The 25,367-nt window shown below is 39.4% G+C and overlaps 1 protein-coding gene across 2 annotated transcripts in view; it reads right to left on the reverse strand.

The window, feature by feature from the left end:
- The window catches only part of NEB (nebulin), a 245,400-nt gene that overhangs the window by 38,927 nt on the left and 181,106 nt on the right, over positions 1 to 25,367 (reverse strand). For both annotated transcript variants that reach the window (XM_084810696.1, XM_084810706.1), the window contains 17 exons: positions 24,951 to 25,055; positions 23,280 to 23,384; positions 19,629 to 19,733; positions 17,860 to 17,967; positions 16,787 to 16,891; positions 15,765 to 15,869; positions 15,566 to 15,670; positions 14,534 to 14,638; positions 14,319 to 14,429; positions 13,270 to 13,380; positions 11,798 to 11,899; positions 11,561 to 11,665; positions 9,290 to 9,388; positions 3,635 to 3,745; positions 2,624 to 2,728; positions 1,719 to 1,823; positions 587 to 691 (listed from right to left, as the gene is read on the reverse strand). In XM_084810696.1, the coding sequence (XP_084666822.1) occupies positions 587 to 691; positions 1,719 to 1,823; positions 2,624 to 2,728; positions 3,635 to 3,745; positions 9,290 to 9,388; positions 11,561 to 11,665; positions 11,798 to 11,899; positions 13,270 to 13,380; positions 14,319 to 14,429; positions 14,534 to 14,638; positions 15,566 to 15,670; positions 15,765 to 15,869; positions 16,787 to 16,891; positions 17,860 to 17,967; positions 19,629 to 19,733; positions 23,280 to 23,384; positions 24,951 to 25,055 (1,797 nt within the window). The remainder of the gene's footprint in view (positions 1 to 586; positions 692 to 1,718; positions 1,824 to 2,623; positions 2,729 to 3,634; positions 3,746 to 9,289; positions 9,389 to 11,560; positions 11,666 to 11,797; positions 11,900 to 13,269; positions 13,381 to 14,318; positions 14,430 to 14,533; positions 14,639 to 15,565; positions 15,671 to 15,764; positions 15,870 to 16,786; positions 16,892 to 17,859; positions 17,968 to 19,628; positions 19,734 to 23,279; positions 23,385 to 24,950; positions 25,056 to 25,367) is intronic.

The following is a 25,367-nucleotide window of genomic DNA, read 5'->3' on the forward strand; positions in this document are numbered from 1 at the left end:
GGAGACACCCTGGAGGTTGACAACATCATCTAAAGGACCCGCAAACCTCCATGAGTAACCTATCTCAATAGCAGGATAAAAGCTCTGTGTGGAGAAGCCCCCAAGCAGAATGAGGCAACCACCCCAGGCAACTAATTTGGGGTGTCATGAAAGGGCAGCAAACTCTTAGTTATTTAATTTATTATTGTTGCATTTTAACTGCTAGGAAGAGGAAAAGCCATGTGTGGGGTTTTCTGCCTCAGGTGCCAAATTAACTTGCTTGGCTGTGTGTACTATGTCTATGAACCTTGGCGAGGTGGGTGGGGGAAGGAGCCATTTGCTGCTCCACCTCAGGCAGCAAAATGTTGAAGGTTGGCTTTGCTCCTACTCCTCTTTTGTTGAGTCAATTAGCAATGGACATCTGATAACGTATGTTATACAGGAATGATCTAGGTGAATAGAGATGTGATTATTTCAGTGTCAGTTAGACCATCAGCATGCATCTCCATCACTATGCCATTTGAACCTGACTGGAAATAATACAACCACGATACAGTGTTATACCTACATTTTCTGCCAGACTGCTTTCTACTACAAATCACCCTACCTCACTCTGCATGTGCTGAGCCTCCTTAGCAGTGATGTATGTTGGTGTTTCAAAATCCAGCATGGGCTTCCCTCTTTCCTTTTCATATTTTTCCTTGTACTTCACCTGCCAAGAGGGAGACAAATGTTATCCCAGCTGCATTACAATAGTATATAAATACAAGTACAGAAATGGTCCTGCAGGGGAAGGTACCTTTCTCCCCCTCAAGAGACCATTATGCTCAGTTTACAAAGCCAGTCATGAAAAGCGCATAGCTCAGTGGTCTTTTGGGTCTCAAAGGCAGGTTGCTTTATTTCACAGAGCAGGGACCTGAAGCACTGAAATGCCACTTCCAATTACCACAGTCAAGCCAGATTTCTATATTACCATGGCAACATGGTTGCTGTCCATAGAACACTCCATATGACAGACTCCATGTTTCAGCCTTAATATGAAACAGCAACTACATGAGTCACATGGGTAGTTCACTGGGCAGTGCCACAACTTCACCTGAATTGGAACCCAGGTAATGTATGAAGCGGATCTTAGAATCCAATGTCTGGAAACCAATGTATGAACATATTGTTTAGTTCCCTGCAAAAAAATGTGTCAACATAGCACACACAGCTGGAGAAACTGTCACGAGGCTCTAATGTGCAAAACAGGATTTGAGGCCAATTTTAATTTTGAATTCACTAAGAAATTGTTTGAAACTGATTATAGAGTTTTATCCAACAAGCAGCTATACCTCATAAACAAGAAATGTGCAAGCCAGGCTAAATTTCAACCACAGACTTAAAAAAGGATTTACAATTATTTCAAAGCCATGGCTTCTTTCAAGGGACTCTAGTAACCATAATTGTGTGAGGGAGCTGGGAGACTTAATTAGATAATTCTAAGCATCTTTCCAGAACAACAATTCCCAGAATTCCCTTGATGAAGCAACTTTTTCATTTGTAGTACAGATGAACCCAAACTGCATTATTTCTCCAAGAGGGAGTTTATACAATGATTCAGTTTTTTAAAAGTGGCACATTTTTCACTGTCTTGTTGTCAGACCGACCATTATATAAAGTGTTCTGGAGTGACGGGGTTATGTGGATGATGGGTTGTAAATAAGAAATTAAAAGTGAAAGACTCTTATCTGACTTACTATGCTCTGAAGTTCCGAGGCCTCCTTTAGATGGACCTGTTCGAGGTTATCTGGCACCACATGGTAGTGACCTTTACTCTTCTCATATTGCTTCTTGTACTGGTACTAAAGGGAAGGCGTCAAAAACCACTTCAATAATAATAAAAAATCTAACCAGATCAGCTTTCTAGGCCCAGCTGATCCAACCATTTCAATAGTCAGACAAGAAATCAAAAGTGCATTTAAAAAAGAAGAAAGAAAGGCATAAAATAAAAAGAAGAAAAAAGCCCAGACTAATATTGAAGCACTTGGGATATCTACTTATCCTTTGCAATATTGTGCAGGAAAGGACAAGAAGGGACAAGAAAACAAACAACCCCCTCAAAAAAATTAAGAAGAAAGAACCAAAGAAATATAGTAAATATATGATACAAATAAAGTTGGATGGTACAACAGATCTTCTCTTGTTAGAATATCCATTATTCTATGGTCTAGCTGCAGGATGATAAATTTCAGAAAAGCAGACTAATTTTGAAAAGGTTTTAAAAGTTAAGGATGAATAAATGTTTCCAAATAGTAGTAGTAAGTACCCCAAAAATGTGAAAACAAGAAAAATGATATTTTTGTTAGTCAAAACCATAAGTTAAAATGGTAAAAAGAAATTGCCATCAAAACTGGTTAGAAGTTTTATAATATAAGCATTGCTACAGATAATAGTAAATTCCTAGAAGACCAAAGATATTAATGTTGCTAGTCCACGTGGGGAATATTTATTAGGCAGAAGAGAAGAGATCACTACCAGGTGGTTTCTGAGGAACAGTCAAGGAGGAAAACTGTTACAAAAGTTGTTAGCAGAGATTATCTCAGAAAGGCAGATGGGATGAAATGTTAAGTAAAATAGATCTGCGCTTAGCTAACAGGCTTACAGAACTGGCAAGCTGGCTGGTGTTCAAGACGTGATGCATCGAGAGGGATTCAGACATGTCTGTCACTGGCTTATGAAGTTTCTTCAGGTCTGCCTTATATTTAACCTGAAGTGAGAATAAAAGTATATCAAACAGCTTCAGTAAAAAAAGTATGAACAATGCCTAGAAATATAACACATGAAGGCAGCAGTCTTGCAGCCCATCAGCTGGCCTCTGACAAGTCATAGGATTTAGTAGAAGTGCTATCCTGAAGTTGGAGAGCTTCCATTGCCATGAATTTACTGTTGGTGGTGTTTCATTGGTGGTCCCAGGGAAAGCCGCATGTCAGGGAAGATTAGGGGAGATCTTGGATCTGCAGGATCCAAAGCCCCTCAACATCCCCCCCCCCCGGATAATAACTACATTAGTCCTGGAGCTGGTGTAGTGAGTTTCCCTCTTACAGGTGCCAATGGAAGGGCAATGTTTTTAGAAACAGAATGAGGGAAGCCACCCACTACACCTTCCAGGGCTAAGGAAGTGGTGGGTCCTCCACCCACACCCCAAATAGGAAAATTATGGCCCAAGGAGGCTAGGGAACAGTTGGAGAAGAGACAGCCAAAGGGAGAGGGCAAGCTAGGTGTGAGTGGAAAGGAACAGAAGCATTTCGGGAATTAAGACTACAGGCTTTGAGTGAGACACACACACAGAAAGAAAGAGAGAGAGAGAGAGAGAGGCCGGGAGAAAGTAAGTTCTGGAAAGTGCCCTTTTGGGTGCTGACTCTCTTTGGAGATCTAATGCGGGGAAGTGGATTTTGATGTTGGAGTGTTTAAGCTGTTTGCCTCCACCTATGCTCAACCTAGGTATATCTGTAAATAAACTCAAATATTACAAAACACCATACGTCTCCAATGTCCTCCTTCCACAAGAAACCAAACCTGGGTAAGTGCTGCACCCATACAACTTCTCACCACTTGGAGAAGTGGGATGCTCATTGTGTATCAATATGGTGAAAGGCTAATGAGTCAGACATACCTCACTAGCGATGTTGTGAGCATCTTTTAAGGTCTTGTAGATCTTGCTCTCCTTCAGGTCATATTGTGGTCTCTTTCCCTTCTCCTTGTCAAACCTTTCTTTGTATTTCACCTAATTCCAAAAGAACAAGTATTAAGACTAGTCCTGAAAGTTAGCTTGTCTGGTGCCAAGAGAGAGTCCACAATCAGGTTGTCAAAAGTGAACCTGATTGCAAGCAGATGGCTCAAAAGATGCATGGCATAAGAGCTCTTTAAAACAGAAGATACCATCACAAAGGTCGATATTTCACTTGATGCAGTAATGAAGTTGACACATGCTACATTTACAAGATGACATTTGCCTCTTTCATTCAGTGGTTGTGTTTCAGCTCCACGTTTGAAGTATATAATTCATCCATGGAAAAGAATTTGAAAAAGGTTGCACAAGAGTAACAAAGTGTGGCTACCAAGAGACATAAGGGCTAAATTATGGCATTATTAATGTTATTTGTCCTAAAATGGGTATCCCCCATAATCATGATAAAAAATAAAGGGTAAAGGAAACATCTGCATAAAAACTGGACTTCCTAAAATTTGTTTCCTGCAGCACTTTAGCCTCAGACTAAGGTAGGTTTGGATATGAGGTTCTGACTTTCCCAAGGACTTATACAGTGAGCTTCTTGGCTCAGCATGGCTTTGAACCTAGCCTTCCCACACTGAAGCCTGGTACTTGCCAACTACATTGTCTAATCAAATAGACAGTTTGCATTTGGTCTAAATGATAACCATAATTACTGGTTTTTAAGAGAAATTGTTTCAATTTAAAAAATAATAATTTTTAATGACTTAGAATAAAGGTTCCACTAAACCACCCTTCCCCAACCTGATGCCTTCCAGACATTTTAGACCAACTCCCATCAGGCCCAGTCAGCATGGTTAGTGGGCAGAAATTCTGGGAGATGTAGTCCAAAACATCTGGAGGTCACCAGGTTGGGGAAGACTGCACTAGATGCTCTATTCTCTAGAATAGGTTTGGGCAGAACTTAGATCTGGATCTATTGGTAGATTTCTGGGTGATTTTCAATAGATCAAGAACTTCTGACTCCCAACTGTTTAACAATAGCAACAACAAAATTCCACCCCCCCCTGGCCAAAATTATACTGATGAAATGAAGAAATCCATACCTGTCTTTGGGTAGACAGGTATGGATTTTTGTATGGAAGGACTTTGGTCTCAGATCACTTCTGGTACTCAAAACAAATTAGAATTCTTGAATTCTAACTTTATGCAAGCTTCAGTTGGTGGATCTCTGAGTTCTAGTATAAACCCCCCACAAAGCACTATGCACTTCTGGCTAAAATTATGTATACCCACTGATTGATAGTCCACTTCTGCCTAGAGTGTTTGAAGTGTCCATGTACTGACAATGGATGTAATAAATACAGCCAGATTGTTTTCATTCTAATGGGGGAATAACCATATTCAACAGAGAAGATACTTTTTCAGCTGAACTTGTTACTGGGTATTACTGCCAAATCTGTTGCTACTGCTACGGCTGCTGCATTAATTTTGCATTAATAGCATGCTAAATCTATAGAGCAAGGTTCTTAAGACTTAGGGTGCAATCCTATGCATATTTAGACAGAAAAAAGTCTTGCAATTCCCTGCATGTTGGCTGGGGCATGCTGGGAATTGTAGGACTTTTTTCTGTCTAAACATGCATAGGATTGCACCCTTAAAAGCTTAATCACCAATGTTACCAAGTAACTTAAAAAAGAAGAAGAAGAAGCAAGATATTAGTCATTTACTGGGAAAAATTTGCATTTCTCCCTCTGAAAGAGCTGATTGACATAACTGATGAAAGGAATAGGTCATGCTAGGCAGCAACACATGCGACTGCAAATAAATACATAAATTCAGTTTAACATTAGAATATGTGAAGAGGCCACAGTGCAAATTTAAATTACATTCCATGATTTTGAATCTCTCAAACATGTTGGCAAGTTTTTTATCCACACAATCCTGAACAGTTCATGCTGGATAGTCTCATCTTTTGGGCTTGGATTGACAAAAGATGTTGGTGATTTTATTCCATTGACATTCAAGCATATAGGTTAGGTTTCCTTTACAAAAAAGCATACAGAACTCTGTGGGAACTGATGCTCTTGAGAAGGGACAAGACTGTTCTCATAACAACATACAAGAGACATTATTAGGAAAAAAAAACATTGCCACCATCCAGAGAGGTATTTCGTATGTGCTCAGCAGGCAGGTGACATCCCATTTTTTAATGAATGGTGGCTCCACATGACACAAACTACTTTCTAATGGTTTCAAAAGTCCTTTGACATGTGGTGTGGAGGCTACTGTTAGGTGAAAATAACAACAAGCCAAAAAGGTGTCATGGAAACACAGAGGTAGTGCTGCAGTTCTGAGGGTAGTAACTCAGAAAATGTGCTGAGTTGGTTCCTGAACCATCATAGAAATAGGGATATACAAGAATTTCATTTCTGTTTTAAAATACTGAATGTGAACACATTGCTTTTTTTTGTTAGAAATGTTCACAAATTCCTGAATTTACAATTGCATTCAAAAAATGCAAATGTTTAAAAAATGCACACTTGGAAATGCATATTTTTCCAAAAATACACATTTTCACACTTTAGTCAATGGGAAGAAAGTGCACACCTTGGAAAAATACACACAGAAATGCACATTTTCCCCATTCAAAATGAGCACTTTTCCCATTCAAATGAGACAAAAACTAAAATGGCAGCAAGCTGAAATGAGCTTTGAAATGATTTGCGGAGAACGTAGGTGAGCTCAGAAATGGCTGGTTCTCCCATCCCTAGTGACACATCTTTTATATATGAATAATAACACAATATTCACACACAGGGTGGCATCGAAGCTGCCCCAATGCAAGAACATTTGCACAGTGTAAATTTCCTAACCACCCCTTTCCCACTACAGAAAATTGGGAGTTGGAGTGGGCAATTGTGTGGAGGCGCCTACCGCAAGCAGGACCTCGGCTCCTTGATCTCACATAACACCGGATGCCACCTAGAGTATTTCTGATAAATGCTTGAAATGCTTCATGTACTTTCTCAGTTCCTTGTAAACCAAACTGGCCAACTGTACCATCCTCATATTACTGAGGGCAAATTAAAGCAGAGAAACTGTGGCTTGCCAAAGGCTCCCAGTGACTACGGTTTAACTGAGAACTTTCAACCAGGGACTTCCTAGATCATATTCCTAGCCACTATGCTATACCAGCATTAATTAATTAGACCACCTTGTTTGTTGATTTATTTATTTTTTAGAAAAGCAGAACTTTCAAGTGTATATATGCTTCATCACATTATTCTGAATTAAAATGATGAAGGTTTACATAAATCCATATGTTTGTGTGCTTTCCTTAACAAAAGAATTCTCATTTCAAGTTTGTCAAATAAATGATCTCCTCACTATGTCTGCAAATCCTTGATTCTGTGGATGATACAATAGACACACTGAAGTCTCAGATGTGCAAGTATTTTCCCATTCACTTCAATGTAGGGAACTAGTTCCTAACCCACAAAGGAATGTATGCATGGAGATGTACTCCATTGAAATGAATGTGGAAAACCTTACACATGCAGGACCTTTGAACATACATTAGAGGCCCTGCACATATGAGGAGAAACAATTTAAGATGTAAGTCTCTCATTAGTGCTATTCCACCAAGATTCTTTACTTGCTAAACAACATTACAACAAGCTTATTTTGTAAAACTCAGATTCAGGGTAAGAGGTAATGAATGATAAGAGAGAGGGGGAACTTGCTAAAAGATTAAAACAAAAATCAACAACAAAACTATAACACATGACACAGACAGAGAATAGCAACAACAGTGACAGTACAGGTGACAAATCAACCCCATAAGAGAAGGTGAACATGTTGAGATGCTGCATAGCTAAAAGCAAAAAAGCAAAAAATAAACAAACAGAAAACAAAAGACATGTCACATTTATGTCTGCTCTCAAAAGAATGTCTTCTTTCAAGAACAGAATACTACCCTTAAAATGTATTCCAAGAGTCACAAGATGCTAAAAGCATGACTAGATGAACACTCTTATTAGAAGAGCCTGTTACACCCCCTCCCAAGTATTTTGTTGGTTTTCATTGCGAATTATTGTTTTTTCTCACAAATAGGGAAGGCTGATTTTCAAGACATGCAGTTGTTGGTGCATGCAATAATGGCAAAGAGAAATTAGAAATAAAACATCCCCCTTTTTCTTATGAAACATGTATCCATAACGTAGATAGTTATGGGGCAAAGATAATGTTTCCTTTCTAAACCATCTGAGAGTGAGTGGGGAAGGATCATCGTCTATCCCCAAATAACAGTGACTAATAGTTATTTATCAGATATTTGGAACTAATTTAACTGTAATTCACCCAGTGGAGGCTGATGGCTCCGATTTCAGCGGGGCTGTAAATCATTCTGGGTTTTAGTCAGAACCAGTCAAAATTCTAAAGGAGCTAGCCAAGGTGCTGAATCTTAGCTCCAAAATAGGTTCAGCACTGTGGATAGCCCCTTCAGAGTTCTGGCTGGTCCTGACAAAAACCCAGAATGATTTACAGCCCCACTGAAATCAAAGCCACCAACCTCCACTGAATTCATCAAAGCCTTTTCTCAAAGTCTGTTTCAAGAAACCCTGGGCTTCCTTGGGAGCTTACCTGAGGTTCCTCAGTGAAAGAATCAATAATGGTGAACAAGCATCCATAATCAGTAATGGTGAACAAGCATCCATGAATGAGAGCTTGTCCACCACTACTGTACTGGGGACTGTTGGCTTTGTTCTAATATGTATTCTCAGTTAACACATGGCAACGATGAGATCCATTAAGCATCAGGCTACACTATGATGGGAGGAAATGAATGAGAGGAACTCCCAGGTGTCTGAATACTTTGTAATAGTATTTAGTAGCAATTTAATAGCAAGTATTTAATAGCAATACTTTTTAAAGTATTATTTTTAAGTATTGCTTTTTTAAAGGGTACCTGGCAGGTAGGGGTGTGTAAAGGTGTGTGAGAGAGAATGAGAGATCTGGGCTCTACTTCAGACAGCAAAAGGTCTTAGGCCAGCACTTTCCTCATCCAAGCCAACCTAGCATGCTGCTCAAATGAGGTGAACCATTAGGTCTGACTAGAGTTACCAGGTTTATATAGATCATTATAGATAAAATATAGATTAATTCCATTTTACCATTGTGTATGTAGGTGCACATGAACCAGGGAAGGAGGTGCACAGCAAGATACATAGGTTTATATCAAGTGCAAATTTTTGCTGCAGATTTTATCATCAGGACTCTACATGATATGAATTATTTGGCGGGGATGTGTGTGTTCCCCACTCACATACACAGGTTTGAGGCGCCTCAAGCTTTTCCATGAGTTGGAGATGTTATCAAAATTACATTTCAATCAAATTCACTGTTGAAGAAAATTCCAAGCACAGCTTTACATAAGAAAGAAAGGGGAGGTCTCAGAAATTTGATACAAAAAAGACGTAAAAAAGCAGTGCATCCCATTGACAATTCAGGCCCGATTTCATGTGCCAAGAATGTAAAATCTAGCAAGACTTGTAAAGTTGGCAGCTGCAGAGGAGAGTCACTTTAAATCCATCTTACATGACTACTTAAGACATTAGCTTTCTTAACGTGTCTCATCATGGGTGTATCATACGATGCAGCACCATGGCCCCTCAAGTGTCCTTTGATGTATTCTACCTACAAAGCGTAGCAAGATAGCAAGATTAGAACAGCAAACCTCCAAACGGACAAAACAAAAAGCTGAGATAGAAGTGCAGGTGGCGTTCATATCTTCTTCAGGGGGAATGGTGGAGAAGAGTTTAGTGGGCAATGACATGTGTTGGAAGCACACCAACCGGTCATTCAAAGTTTGGCGGGGAGCAAAAAGGCTTATACTACAGCAGAAAGCTCTAAGCGACAAGGCAACACATTATTTAAAAGATGTTTCTGAAACACACATGAGGGAAAATTCCAGTGCTGCCAGCTACCCCATACAAATATATAACAACACAAACATTAAAATGGCTGCCAAACATCACTGATAAAATATAAACTATTGGAAAGAAGACAGTAAAAAATATGCTTTTCCCCCAGTGAAGAGCAATTTTCAACAAATGTCTCACATGCTTCCAGAAAGTGCGGAACAAAAAACCTTCGTCAGTAGTCCCCATATACATGAGGAAAGTTATTTTAAAAATGGTTTCCTTTCAGATGATTAGCATTGGTGAATTCAGTGGAGGCTGGTGGCTCTGATTTCGGTGGGGTGTGAATCTATTCTGGCCCCATATATAGAAAAGTCTACTACTGAAATGCTTAATTTATAACAGAATACAAGTAGAGATGGAAGTGGTTCAGATTCTTCCTCCAGCCCTTTAGTCTGGGGGAAGAACTGGTAATATATGATATATTACCTGAACTGGTAATATATGAAATGCATTCTAGTTGTATGGAGCTTTTCTCGATAGAGGGAATTAAATTATCACTATGAATTCCTGTGAGAGAGTTGTATTATTGACTATTAGTGATGTGATTGTCACCATCAACCACAACGGTACTGTGAATTAACACCATTAACAATGCGATTGTCATTGTCAGTACTTTCTGCATTTAACTTCCTTTTGACCTCAGTGTTTGCAATTCTCCATCCTGACCCCTGTATCATATGTGCTGTCCATAAAGTGCTTAACCCTTCCTATGACTGCTGATCCTGCCCTGGAAATGCTCCTTCCGCAACAGGCTGTTGCTCCCCACAATCAGTTTTCTTCTGAGCATTGAACCTAGCTGAAGAGAAAACAATAAAAAGCCCAGCTGTGGAGGGTTGTTAAGATACACTAGGCCTTACTGCAGCCTTCCCTAGGCTGGTGGTGTTCCGATGTATTGGACTACAGTCCTGATCATGGGAGTTGTAGTGCAGCAAATCTGGAGGGCACCAGGTTGGAGAAGGCTGCAGCAAGGCTTAAGAACCTCCTCCCAGCCACTGATTCTCCCTGAAAATCCCCCTCACTCACAGAACAATGTGCTCACCCCCATGTTAGCAAGGTTGGAAAACTCATGTTTGCCCCATGTTCTGCCCTAAGCCAGCTAACACAGTGCATCTAACAAAAGTTATGTGAACTATTTTGAAAAATAAAATAAAATCCATTGTAATTTAAAAATGTGTCATCCAACCAAAGCGAACATTAAAAAAACATTACTTTGAATCATTAAGAAAACCCTTTGTTTCAAATGTAAAATAACAGTTTAGCAATAAAATATCAGAGACATAGAAAGAAATCCTCCAGTGGAAACATGAATCCAGATTCCTTCCCTAATGCAATGTTACTTTGTGGGAGTGCACAAGGAACTCCCTATCCCACTTACTTCAATGGATGAGGCATGTCCATGTATGCAAAGGATGCCTGCAACACAGAACTCCCCATTCCATGAATGGAATGCAAAGCTCACATACACAAGGACACATTTTGAAGAATGTAGCATCTATGTACCAGAGGACATTTCTATAGTTCCAAGGTGTCAAACCTCAGCCTTGTGGAACAAATCTGGCCCTCCAGAGTTCCCCAGGTGGTCATGCTGCCTTCCCCTGGCCCTATTCCCTTTACCCCAGCCCCTTTTACCTTTGGGCCCACCCATCACTGGAATGTGGCCACTGAGAGCTTCTTTGCAATTGAATTCAGCTGTCAACACCCCTGCAATAGGCAGTCAAAATCTTGTCAAATTTTCATGAATACAATCCATTTTGATGTGATCTAGAATGATTTCCAGGTTTACCTATAAAGTTTCTTTAGTAGTCAATATTAGATCCAAGAGACTGTGAAAAACGTATGCCACATCTTCACAGGGCAATGATTTATGGAAACCATTTGTTCATACCTGGCTTGTAAGTTTGGACACCTCCTTAGCAAGTTCAATATCTGGACGTCCAAGCATGCTGACTCCCATACCAGCTTCTCCACGACCCTTGGCTTTGTATTCAATCTAAGACAAATACAAGGCATTTGAAAAACAAACTTCAACTTCTTCATATTGAAGAGAAAGGAATCTTTATATTACTTATATGTGTGTTATACATCAACAAGTTATTGAGCAGTTACACCGACAGCTACTCACATCACTGACTAAATGGGAGACTTGGGTGGCTTTCTTAATATCTGGACGATCAGCCACACTTGTGTAATGGAGCTTTGATCTGGCATCTTTTTTGTATTGGATCTAGATGAAAACAAGCATACAGAAAAGGGATTACTGTGGTATGGAATCTAAAAGACAACAAAATGATGAAATCAACTGACATTTTGCCGTTCAGTTTGCTAAGAGCAGGATCGGCCCCCTGTGAAGTAGGGGGAAATGAAGAGGGAGGAGCATGGATTATAAGGATCCCTAGAAGGGCATAGTGTACATGTACGGTGCTTACCAACCTCCATGGGTTTTTGGGGAGGCCTGATTACAAAATATTACACACGGTTTCTTTTTCCAGGGGAAGTGAATGGCAGCCACTCACTTCTGCAGAAGAAAGAAAAGGGCTGCCATAGGCAAGGTCAATGAAGGGAGCCCAGTTCTCTCCACAGCTTTCTCAGTTGCAGCCTACTTCTCCCATGTATAAGAACTATCGATTTGTCTGGGAGAATATAATGCACTGCACTTAGAAAGGTTATTAGAGTGGGATGGAGGTAAAATATACTTCAAATTAATTTTATAGACATAAACCTGGATTATAATCTGGAGGACATGATTTTGTGCATGCATATATTTACACCTCAAAATGGAGTTCTGAACCTCAACTGAAAGCAAAAGAGAACATAGTTTTCTCTACTGATAGCATGTATGCAATAAACTTGAGATGTATTAAGGACTCCTAAGACAGAAGGCAAGTTTTTAAAAGCCACATTTATCATGCATATATCTTATGCTCTCTAAACCTGTTTCATATATTTTTGGAGACATATCTCAAGGCTGATCACATATGGCTGGGGTAGGCAACATGATGCCTGTGGACACCAGTGCATCCCCAGACACTTTTCTTGGTGCTTGCCAAGGTGCCCTACATCTTCCAATTAAAAAAAGAAAAGAAAAAGGAAAATATTTCTTAAAGGCAGCTGAGATTGCTGTGGAATAGGTTTCTGTTGGCACAGAAAACTGTGGGTTCAAAGGTGTTTTGTGTGTTGGGGCTCAGATCCCACCTCTGCCTTGTACTTAGACTTTGGGGAAGGTTATTTGTCCTTTGTCTTGCGCCCACCCCCATTACAGCCATTTTGTGGTGGTGCCCAGAATAGTTTCTCAAATTGCCAAATATGCCCACAACCCAAAAAAGTTGTCTACCCTTGACATATGGCATAAAAAATGGCAGAATCAGAAAATATCTGTATGTTAGCTAGATCTGCTGTGCCATCCATCACACTCATGTAAATTGTATGTATATTAGCAGTAATTAAACAAAATTAAAACAGATACATTGTGCACACACACACACCCAGCTCAAAATATGCTTCTGATATAACCAGTGGCTTCAAATTGGTCATCTTTGATCTTACTGAAATTTAGCATACTTGTTTTTTAAAGAAGTAATGGAAGAAGTAACTTACATTACTCTGACTCTTTGCAACCTCCATGGCATGCTTCACATCAGGAGGTTCCAGCATGATTGAATAGTCTGACTTGCCTTTTTCTTTCTGAAACTTCTTTTTGTAATTTGTCTGTTTGGAAGAGAAAGAGTTATGCCATTTATTATCCAATCAAGGTGTGCTTTATTGACATCTAATATAAGAAACACAGGTGATAACTGTTTCATATCAGGAAAATAGGTGCATATATTTGTGTATGTAAGTTTGTGTTTGTAGGTTAATTAGCTGTATGACCTTAGTTATCAGCAGTAGGTTTTTCTTAGTGTTCTCAGCCTCTTTGCATTATTTGTTTAATTCAATGGGCAGTTATGCTACTGTGTTGGACACATGTGAGAATAAAGCCAATACTGAGGACAGGTTTCTTCAAACTAAGTCCACCAATCAAAAATACTTTGCTTACAGTAAAATAGGATCAAAATTGTAGGGCACAAACACTAACTGATTAGTTAATCCAAGTCTGTATTATTACATTCATATTCTATTTAGTTTTAATGTAAAGCAACCAGGAAAAATTAATTGTATTGAGCCCTGTCTGTCTTTCTTTCTTTCTTTCTTTCTTTCTTTCTTTCTTTCTTTCTTCTTCCTCCACCACTCATTTCTATCATACCTCTTAATTTGCAAAGCCTGTCAGAATCTTTTCTTTATGTTCACAATAAAGTCCTTTACCAACAGTCATGAATTATGAAAGTTTATATTAGGAAGAAGAACAATATACAGAAGTATTTCTGAAGACATTCTTCCTACCACATGCTAAGCTTCCATATACACAACATTTCAGAGGCCCTATTCAACAAAGTTATTAGGCTTATGCTTATCTTTAACTATGTGAACTGATACACTGGCAAAAGTGCCATCACTACTGAAGGGGGTGTAACATTTTAGTAAGCAATTATTAGCATTTGATATAATTTACAACAGAGAAACAACAATTTCCATCATCAAATAAACAAAACAAATGCAAAGGTCAACTCAACCTGCAATACGAATATAACAACACAGGAGCCGCTTACCTCACTGACATTCTTTGTTACTTTTTTGACATGAACAGTATCTCGTGTTTCAGGCAATTTTGTAAAGGAGCCGTGTGGAAGGTGCTTCTTTACATGTTCTTTGTATTTGTTCTAATGATGATGAGAAAAATAGGTTCAAATCACATGTCTCTAGAAGGAAGACATTCTGGAGTCAAAAGTTTGTTGGACCCCCTCCCCCCGCAAGTTTTAATTACCTCAGACACAAGAGCGCTAACAGTCTTTGCAAGAAGGATCTGAGGAGTGTCTGGAACTGGATGGATAATTCCTCTTTCCTTATTATGCTTCTCTTTATATTTTAACTAGGACATGGAATGGAAAAATATTCGTTTTAAAGGATGTACATCAATGGGGATCCACAAATGAGCCTCACCACTGGTCAGCACATGTCTTATGAGAGCCCCCTCTCTACTGCAGAGCTGGAAAAGCGTGAGGCCTAGCCCAAATCTTGCACGGAGCCACAAAAGACTTGGAAAGGAATGAGGTGTCTTACTGCTTTCTGAAGTCAATACACAGTCTGGGAGAATTCCTCCTGTACTACAGGCTCAGGAGAAGGGTGAAGGCTCTCCTTGACCATGTGGATTCAGCATGAAGGGACAGCCCTTTGCCCAGACTAGAGTCAGGGAGCTGGGTGGTTTGCCCCTGCAGTTGCGCTCAGCTTTGTACATGCTTGAAACTCATCCAGGCTCAGCATGGCATTAATGAAGGGTGGCGGCAAGCACAAGCATGGGCTGGTTACCAAGGCTAACCAAAATATGGTGACCCCTTTAAATCATGGTAGATACTTGTTTCAACCCTTGCTGCCATTTATGGAACTAAACTTTAAAGCAAAGGATTCTTTTATTCAATGCTTAAAAGGGTTCTAGCTGCATGGTTTAGAATGTGAAAGAAATACTATTTGAAAGAGCATTATGGTTTGCTAGAGATGGTTTTGACTTTTTTTTAGTTGTACTTATTAACTATATTACTTTATTTGATCGATTATATTTTATTGAGATATGTTGGATGAAAGACTGAGTGGAACAGTATTATAATTGTATAAGATTTATTTGATGTTTATTTTCAGGTCTTCTTTTTCATGCTGAATGTTAAAAGTAACTGTAAAAGGAATTAATAAAATATATTTGAAAAAAATAATTTGCCAAGGTTTATACATTGGTTCTATTTATTGAGACCATACAAGACATATAAAGGAAAAGCTTTCATTGGAAGAATATTAAAGTACTCACATCACTCGCCAAGATTGCATTCTGCAAAGCCAACACAGTGTTTTTGTCATCTGTTACGGAGAGCTTGCATCCTCTAAGGAATTCTCGGTCAAGTTTGTACTCATACTACAAAGAAATCGTAAATTAGAAAGTGACAAAAATATGGCACACTCCAAACAATAATGTGAGTGCATGCAGTTTCCCCCCCTCATTTCCTTACATCACTCTGTTGCAAAGATGTTTTGGCAGCTTGGATAAAATCAGGTCTGTCCACAGTCCAGTGCCAGTAAGCCTTGGCTGCTTCATATTTCTTCTTGTAATCCAGCTATTTAAAGAGAAATATAAACAATGTAAACATAGAATCAAGCTCTTCTGGCAAAAGAGTCACTATTTGAAAGTGTGAAAAGGAAGTTCTGATTTACAAAAAATAAAAAATGCCTCTCTTCAGTGTTAAGGGTGGTGAAGAGGCAGAATGCTTCAGTTCTCTCTAGCTATGTATGGTGGTCCACCAGGGGCTCAATAAACATTCTGTTTTTTGCTGGTTGCCTGGGACTGCAAAAGACTACCGTATATATCCTGTGGGCTTCATTCACCATGGCTCATAAGTTGTGCAAGATTGAAAAGAACCATAGGCTTTGAGGGAAACAAAGCACATTAGTTTGAAATGCCTTCCCCTGCCATTTAATACCCTCTCTGCCAATTTCTACTTCTCCATCTATATCTACCTTTCTTTCGCTATCAACAGTTGCTCACTCAGCTCCTGCATAGCTACAGAATTTTGGCTGTGTTTGTGTTGCTATGGAAAAGCCACGGCAAAAGGTATAACCAGTTGCTGCTCATATTAAGAGAAACAAAAAACACTAGCCAGGTGTTGGGTGTTATGTTTAGAACAAAGGAAGTTCCTGAGTTGCCAGGACTACAGTTTGTTTGAGGATGGTTTGTTCATTTCCCCCCCTAAGCTATACAGGGCTCTCTAAGGAAGCTGGGACCTGGAAATCTGCACCGCCTACCTTTCTCTCTGATGCACTCTGTCCATAGAGAAGGGGTGATCATATCTCCACCCCACACACTTCTAAAGTTGGCATGAGAAGTATTGCCTTGTCCACTCTAGTTAGGATTTTTTTTATAACCACATGGAAATTAGGCCCCTAAAGTGGCCTGAGCTGAGTGGGACCTGGGTGTCTTACTCCCTCAGTTTCCTTTGGAAGGCTTAGTCACTGACAACAATAAAATTGAACTCACGTTGCTGTTTACTTTGTAGGCCTGCTTGGCAGCCCTAATATGAACAGAATCCGGTACAACATTGCAGTGAGACTTATTCTGTTGATACACTTCTTTGTATTTTAACTGTCAAAAGAAGAAAAGATCAGTGATTTACATCTACATATGGAAGACAACAACACACTTAAACATAAACCATCCCAGATATTGTTATGTTAAGCCAGCCCCGCTAGGCCCAAGGAACCACTGGATGCAGCAAACATCAGGACATCCATGATGGACTAAAATGGATGAGAGAAATGGAAAAGTCCAGCTCTGCGCAAGCTGCTTGTAACTTTTGCTGAAGTGAACTGACAGCCAATGTGAGACCTTGGCCACCTGCGTTGATGATAAGGATGGGAAAAACATTGTATATGATAAGAGGCCAGGAAGACAATTGTCAAGTTGCACAGCAGATGTTAAAACCATAATATACTTGGCTTTTTTCAAAAAAGATACTGATACGAACTGGGTGTATGTGACTTGTGTAACAATGCAAGTCAGTAGCAAACTGCAGAGACACTGGTTAAACTTGCCTCCCAGGAAGATTATGAGTATGCATAAAGGGAGGACTGGAAAGTTTTAGTGTTCACCTCTGGGTTCAGCTCCAAAATGATGTCAAGGTCTGGTCCCATCTCTGATCATTATAAAGAGTGGCCCAGTCATTATATTACACCTTCACCTTTTCTCTCCTTTCAATTCTAGTAAGACTCAGGTTGGATACAAGATTGGATCAGATCCATGATGGTTGTTCCACCAACTGAAAATTACCACTGGTGGAATGGGACTTCCCTATCCTATCCTCCCCACCCCCTGCAGCCCCCCATACTCCCTTCAAATCTGCTCTGGAGAGTCAGTTTATGGCAAATAACAACCATATTTATTAACACTGCTATGAGATATAATACATGCTTGCCTGTTAAATTACAACATTTCTATAGTCTAAGGCTGGCTGTTATAGCAACATGATCCAAATCTAATATAGAAGTATATAATTTAATAGAGATGAATTATGAATTTTACTGCAGACGATTTGGGATACATCATTTACTTACATCACTTATTCTGTCCATGACCTTGCGTACGTGGAGAATCATGGGAGTATCATGAATTGTGGTATATCCCTTTGGTTTAGCCTTGATGTATTCCAGCTTGTAAAGGATCTGACAGCAAGAAAATATCAGATAATATATCTCGTCATTATAAAGATTTCAATTTGAAAAAAAGAATCCAAATGGCATTGTAACAGATACGTATTAATTATAAGGAACTGCAAAGGACAATCCACACACCACCATATGCTCCACCCTCATTCCCCGGCTATGTCCCAGATGTCCACTGATGCACTGAACAGGGCTGGATAAGACAATATGTCTCCCCTATCCAGCCCAATGCATGAAAAGAAGCAAGTGCACGCAGCTCCTCCTCACCTTCCAAGTGTGCTGACCCCATATCCACCACTTGTACGTGTGTGGTTAGAACATCCAAATGCTGCATATTGCCATGGAATTGTGAACAGTTAAAAAAAAAGGGAAAAAAAGCACATTTGATCTACTACATTAGTAAATCAATTATGTAATTTTCACCTACAGGCATTGAACTTTCTGAATGTAGGCAGCATTTGGATGCTCTGCCCCCACAAATGCTGGCGGAAATGATAGAGGTGAGGACAGCACACTGGTTGGCCAGCCTGGCTATCAGGTATGGATTACAACCCTTCCAGCTGATGGCACTCTCTTTTTGAGTCTATCCCCATGGTAGGTTTTATATTTTTTTACTGTTCTGTGCCATTTTAGTTTTTTAGTTTGTATCTACCCAGAGCACATTAATTATTGGGCAGATTCAAAATGTGATAAATAAATAACATAACATAACATAACATATTTCCTACATTCCCAGCTCATGTCTTAAAGAACAACAAAAAAGCATGAAAGAAAGGCATAGCATGGTAACATTTTCTTGTACCAAGTTTGTGATGCTCGCATGTGGTTGTGCCACCTGTGCCCAGCCACTGACTTCCTGTCTGCCATGGAGAGAGGAAGAGGAGATTATGTATGGAAACTATGCGCTTGGCAGTGTAGTGTAGTGGATAGCGTGTTGGACCAGATCCAGATCCTGGGCTCAAATCCTTGCATAGCTATGAAGCATACTGACTGATCTTGGATTACTCACTATTTCTCAGCCTAACTAACACAATAGAGTTGTTACGAGGATAAAATTGGGGAAAGCCAAGTTCGCCACACTGAGCTCCCTTGAGGAAGGGTGGGATGTCCCTTGTCTCCCCCAGTCACAACCAGGCAGCTGAACATCACTGAGTTCTCCTCAGGCTCATTTGCCTGAGAATTCTCAGCTAGTCAGTCACCTTCTGTTCATTTCCTTTGCCTCCCACTTCCTGACTGGTAAGTGCATTAGCACCAGTCAAAACTGGAAATCTGGGTTTCTCTTCTTCTCCCATGCTCGCAGCCCTAAAATTCCTGACAATCCCCTACACACCACCACACAAAGATTAGTCCAAGAAGACATTTAATGTCATAAATGACATCAGTGTATAAGTGTCCAAGTCAATATGAGCGCTAATGTTAATTATGTTGCACTAGTGTAAGGGGCCACTAGTGCAACATCAATAGTGTTAGCTGGTATGACGGGATTCCCTGGAAAACCCATTACACCAGCTAACACTATTAGCATTGTGCTAGAGTTCCACTGTGCTAGTGCAATATAATTTACATTAGTGCTTGTGTCAGCTTGATGCTACCCATCATTTCCACATAAAGATTATTCCAATGTCATCTTTTTTGTCATCTTTGTCAATTTCCACACTTACATCACTGATTTGCTTGTTGACTTTTGTAGTCCTCAGATGTTCTGGGGTATCCACAATACTTGTAAACTTGTCCTTCTGCTTCTCATACAGCCTTTTGTACTTGTACTGTTGAAAGAAAAAGAAGCCAGAATGAATGGCATGGAATGGCAACAAAAACACCACAAATTCACCTTTGAAGAAGAGAGCTGGCATTAGCCTGTGTGCTCTTCGCAGCTGTCACAGAAGCCAACCGAAAGTGTGTAGGCTTGGAGCCAAGCCCACACAACGGAAATGCCAGTTAAGCTGCTTTTGGTTACGCTGACTTCAAAGGAAGCCAGTCTGGTGTAGTAGATAGAGTGCTGGACTTGGACTGGAAATCTGCATTCAAACCACCCCTAGCCATGTAGCTCTAGGGATGGCTGTTTTTCAAGTCTAGCCTATCCCATAGGCTTGGTGTGAGGATAAAAATGGGAGAATGCCAAGTATCTTTCCCTGGGCAGCATATAAATGTGATAAAGGAACTCAACTAGCAGGATTTGACACAAACAGATGAAACCCTGAACTCACCAGTCGCACTTGAAATCAGAGGACCTATTTATGTGAATAAGCAAGCGGGTGAGTAACAACTTTTAAAATGGGTTAAATAGAACATTCTTCCACCCTAGTTGGGTCCATAAGACCTATTGACATGAAACAGATCATGCCAGGTTATGACTGATGACTGTAGTCCTATAGTACGCTGAAAACTATGGTAAGCTTATTGAGCTGATATGTACTTTTGGTTATTACATTAATACTCCATAAGACTGCTTTAGCTAAGCCCAACCAAACTTTTAACTGCAGCACATGAAAAAATGGTGACTGCCTAATTGCACAAATGAATTTTAAAAAGTCTTCATTTGATATGGGAGAGTAGGAATTTCATTATAGATTGCTTTATGCAGCTGAAAAACTTGGTCCAGTTTCTATTAAATCTGGAAAACAGGCTCAAAACCATAGAAGTGGCCTACGGACAAGGTAGAAATGTTTTAAAAAATTGGCTTTATTCTGAATGCATGCAAATGCATGGACAAGGTAGAAATGTTTTAAAAAATTGGCTTTATTCTGAATGCATGCAAATGCATGGAAAGACAACAGTGATCATGCATAAAGACAAGAATAAATGCACGCACAACAAATGGCAACATATACAAAATAATGACAAGAATGTTCTAAAGGGGGGCTTGGTTGGCTATTAGTGCCACAAGTACAGAGAAATAGTGGAAAATGGATGCAGAAGGGCCAATCCCTGGATCAGTAAAACCAGCATACTTAATTTTTAAGCTGACTGGCATTCCAAACCTATAGATACTTATATGTAAATACATTCCTTTGACGTTAATGTAAGTTACCTCTAAATGAATGTGCTTAGGAACACAGACTGGCAAACTAATTCTTGTGACTTTTGCTTAGAAGTAAGTCTACTGAAATCAATAGAACGAAGTATAACATAAATATATTAAGGAATGTGATGGTTCTCCTATTCAAATGCATCAATGGGATCATGCCATTTTTACATCCAAATATTCCATCTTAATTTGTTTCTGAATCCCAACCTCTGAAAATTAAAGATTATCAAATGGCCCTGGTACTGGGGTAGCAATACATTGTGATTTAGATATTGGATACCTTTTACTAGAGCTATATTATAAGACCCCCATTTTGTAACAAGAAGGCTAAGGTTGTGATCCTATACACACATACCTAGGAGTAGGTCTCACTGAATTCAGTGGAGCTTACTCCTACGTAGACATGCATAGGAATGCACTGCAAATGAGTTACATGTTGATGTTTATAGAAGAGACTATAAAAACCCGGGAGAATTGAATTTGAAGAGCCTGAACAATAAATGCCACTCTTGGAGCGTCAAGCATTTCCGTAACATTATTCCAATGGATATACATCTGCAGAATAAAACTGAAATTCTCATTACAAAAGATGCACAGTGAAGGGGTGCATGCATCAAAGGCAAGCAGGAGTACCTAGGCGCTTATTCTTCTCAACTCCTATCAACAACTGAGAAGACTTTCCAGCTGAAGGGGGATCGTTAGTGGTACTATCCCAGAAAATATGGAATGTATAAGAAATATTACAGCTTGACACGATGGGAATTGACAGGATGAGGCTAAAAGCCAAGTAATCCAGCCAGTAGTGGCACTTCCTTGTAGCAACAATCAATGAAAACATTTATCTTTGTATAGCACCTAACACAGTTTATATGGACGGGGGGGGGGGGCATTATTTTTGCTAGCCAGATAATTATGATGGATGGGAGAGAGGAGAGAGAAGGGCTTGGATGTTGCCCATATCTGGGGATGGAGTGCAATGTATGCCCTGTGCTCTGTACATATAGAGACATATTGTGCCCCCCTCCCTCAATGTGTCAATCTCGGTAGAGTTTGGGCTACCTTGAGTCATGGGAGAATGGCAGGCTTCTGCACCACTTTACTTTTCTTTCTTGGAAGTGAATGGCATCCACTCATTTGTATGGGAGAAAAATAAAGGATGGATATACAAGGCACCATTGTAGTGGGACTAAACTGAAGCCCTGTGCCTCTTGAGTTTCTTGTAGGCAAACCAGTCTTGCCCTAATAGTTTTGCTGGTTGACGCTCATTTGCTTTGACCCACATAACTCAACTGCAGCATTTCAGAATCACGCCCATTCCTGTTAAGTTAAAGGTGGCAAAGCCTCTCTTTCTTCATTGGATTCCCCAGCTTCTGTTGTTATAGTGTGGCAAAGAGATATAATCTTGGGAACAGGCTATAATATACACACATTTTTGCCATTACTATTGCTACCATCACCGCCACCACCACTGCAGTACATTACCTGGCTCCACTGAACTGTGTTGTACAATGCTGTCAGCATATCTGGCCGCAGAATTTCATTACATCCATGTTGCAGGAACAACTTGGCGCTAGACTTATATTTTTTCTGTCCATGCAAACAGCAATGAAGCACAAAAGAGACTTGTGAAGACAACAAGAAGAGCTCTAGATCCCAAGAGTAACGAGATGTAGGCCTTCGGGATACTTATGCATTCTCAGAATTGCACCAATGAACAACATCCACCAATGACATAATTTAATGACATGATTCAAAAATAAGAAGCCAGGAGCACTGTGATGCCATCTTCATTCAACAATCCGATCCCCACACCATTTTCCTTATAGCTACACAGACAGAGATGTACTATTGTACATGTTTAAATAATGACGTCAGGTTTGTTCATGATTTAAGCCTTCGTGTTTAAATAATGAATGACGTCAGGTTTGTTCATGATTTAAGCCTTCGTGTTTAAATAATGAATGACGTCAGGTTTGTTCATGATTTAAGCCTTCGTGTTTAAATAATGAATGACGTCAGGTTTGTTCATATCTAGATTGACATTTAGTGAAGTAATTTTTATTGTACATTGGTGCATGGCTTTTGAGAACACAGAGTATCTATAGGCTCACTCAAAAAGCTATGCTATTTTGGGTGGCAGAGTACAGAGAGTTTCCAATATGAGCAGGGCAGAACACTTTCAATATCATAGGTAAAACCTATGGCATTGTTGACAGGTAAAGATGGACATCCAAGAGTGACAACAGCCGCATTCGGGATGTTCTGGCCAAAACTGACACAGTACCTGACTGCTTAGTTCGCCTCCCCATTTGGCCAGCAAGGTTTTAGGGTCATCCACCACAAGAGAATACTTATCCTTCTTCTTTTCATAATCAGATCTGTACAATTTCTGCTCAGAGCAGCATATTGGACAGTAGTAAAGTAAAAAAAAAAAAAGTGGAGGTACAAAAATATGTTGAGATCAATGTTTCAACAAGGTGAAAACCTGTTAGCTACTCATTAAATTAATTGACCCATTAATACAAGAAGAAAAAACAAAGAGCAGAAATAGGCAATTTAAAAGAAAATAGATTAACTTTTACAGAGCAATCGTATGCAGCTCTACTCAGAGGTAAGCCCAATTCAGTTAAATGGAGTTTACTCCCAGGTAAGTATGTATAGGATTGCCGCCTTAAAGGATGTCAGACCTGTAGTCCTATCCTGCCACTCACCTGTTACAATTCAACTTCATCTGCATTTATGAGACACACAGTATAGATTTTGCATTTAGGAGATGTGTTAGCATAAACTTTGGGTTTAAAAATATATGCACAACCTATAGAATGCTAAATTATTAGGCTAGGACCTTGTATTATCTATCATTTTTGTGAACCACCCAGAGAGCTTCAGCTATGGGGTGGTATAGTAATATAAGAATTGAAATGAAATGAGTTGTTGAAATAGCACTATATCTGATGGCCACAATCTAGAACAGAGTTAGGCACACTTAATCCATTGACTTCCAAGGGCTTAAGGATGCTGACACCTGTGCTGCAATGAGGCCAATATGCTCAATTCCTAGCTACAAATACAATAAAAAGGTTAACTTTATTTATATATGAAGAAAACTGCAAAAGGGATATACTGTGGTCCTTGAAGCACAGATATGTGTCAGGAAAAAAGTCCATTTATTACATTAAACATGCAGTACTATAGGAAGTTGAAATGAAATGTATACTATCTTTTAAAGAACTGTGATTCTTATTAATTCCTGACTCACACATTGTTTATCTATACAGTTTTCTTTACATTGCTTTTTAATATAAATCACTTAACTTTTTTCTAATAGATTTCTGTGCATCTTTTATATGCTGCACTGATCTCGTAGTCAATTAAACTTGGCACCACATCTCGTCAGTGCTCAGGCTCTTTTCATATTAGATCCAAAGTTAACTCTAGAGCAAGGATAGGCAACCTGGTGCTCTCCAATGTTTTGGACTATAACTCCCATAAGTCCCAGCCAACAAGGCTAATGATCAGGGATTATGGGAGTTGTAATCCAAAACATCTGGTGGGCACCAGGTTGCCTACCATTGCACTAGAGAATGAAGACTAGGATTTACTCACTTAAAGCTGAGAGTCTTGGGATTTCCACACTTGTTTTCCTCAACACACATATACAGTACCCCACCTCTACACATAACCATGCCACATGGCAAACTGGTTGAGATACATGGCATGGACAACTGTAGTTCAAAGAAAATAAGTCAAGGCATATGGATCATCTTGGAGAAAACTGAAGTAATTCTCTGGATTTTAGCTTTACTTGGAAGTATATATCCCATTAAATGGAATTTACTTCCATATAAATGTGCTAGGACACTAGTTGCTCTGACTTACTTAATTTTGACTAGGAAATTTTAATTGAATTGTCCCGTGTTGTACCTGCGCTACAGAAGCCTGTTGTTCTACTTACCTCGTTCATCAACTGAGTTGCATATTTCACATGCCTATTAATTGGAGTGTCAGCAACATACTTGAACTTGGACTTTATCTTTTCAAACGATTCCTTGTATTTACACTAGAGAAGGAAAAAATACATATTTTTTTAAAAAAACGAGTTATCATAAAAGTATGTTAAAAACACCAAAAGCAAATATTAAAGGTGTGACAGAAACATTGCAATGATTTCAGTGTAAATACATTTGTAAGTAAGCTGTCAGTAAATCAGAGATTTATTGATTTATGGCTGTTACTACGTGTATGCATCCAACAGCATCAGCCTGCATGACATGGTACAATTTGAATGTGAAATAATGTTCTAACTGATTAAAGCCCCTCATGTTAATAAAATGCCAACAGTGCAATCCTATTCATGTTTACACAGATACAA

This window comes from Heloderma suspectum, chromosome 1 (genome assembly GCF_057233095.1).
Source record: "Heloderma suspectum isolate Gila_16-S chromosome 1, 16-S_ref, whole genome shotgun sequence".
In the NCBI taxonomy this organism is placed as follows: domain Eukaryota; kingdom Metazoa; phylum Chordata; class Lepidosauria; order Squamata; family Helodermatidae; genus Heloderma; species Heloderma suspectum.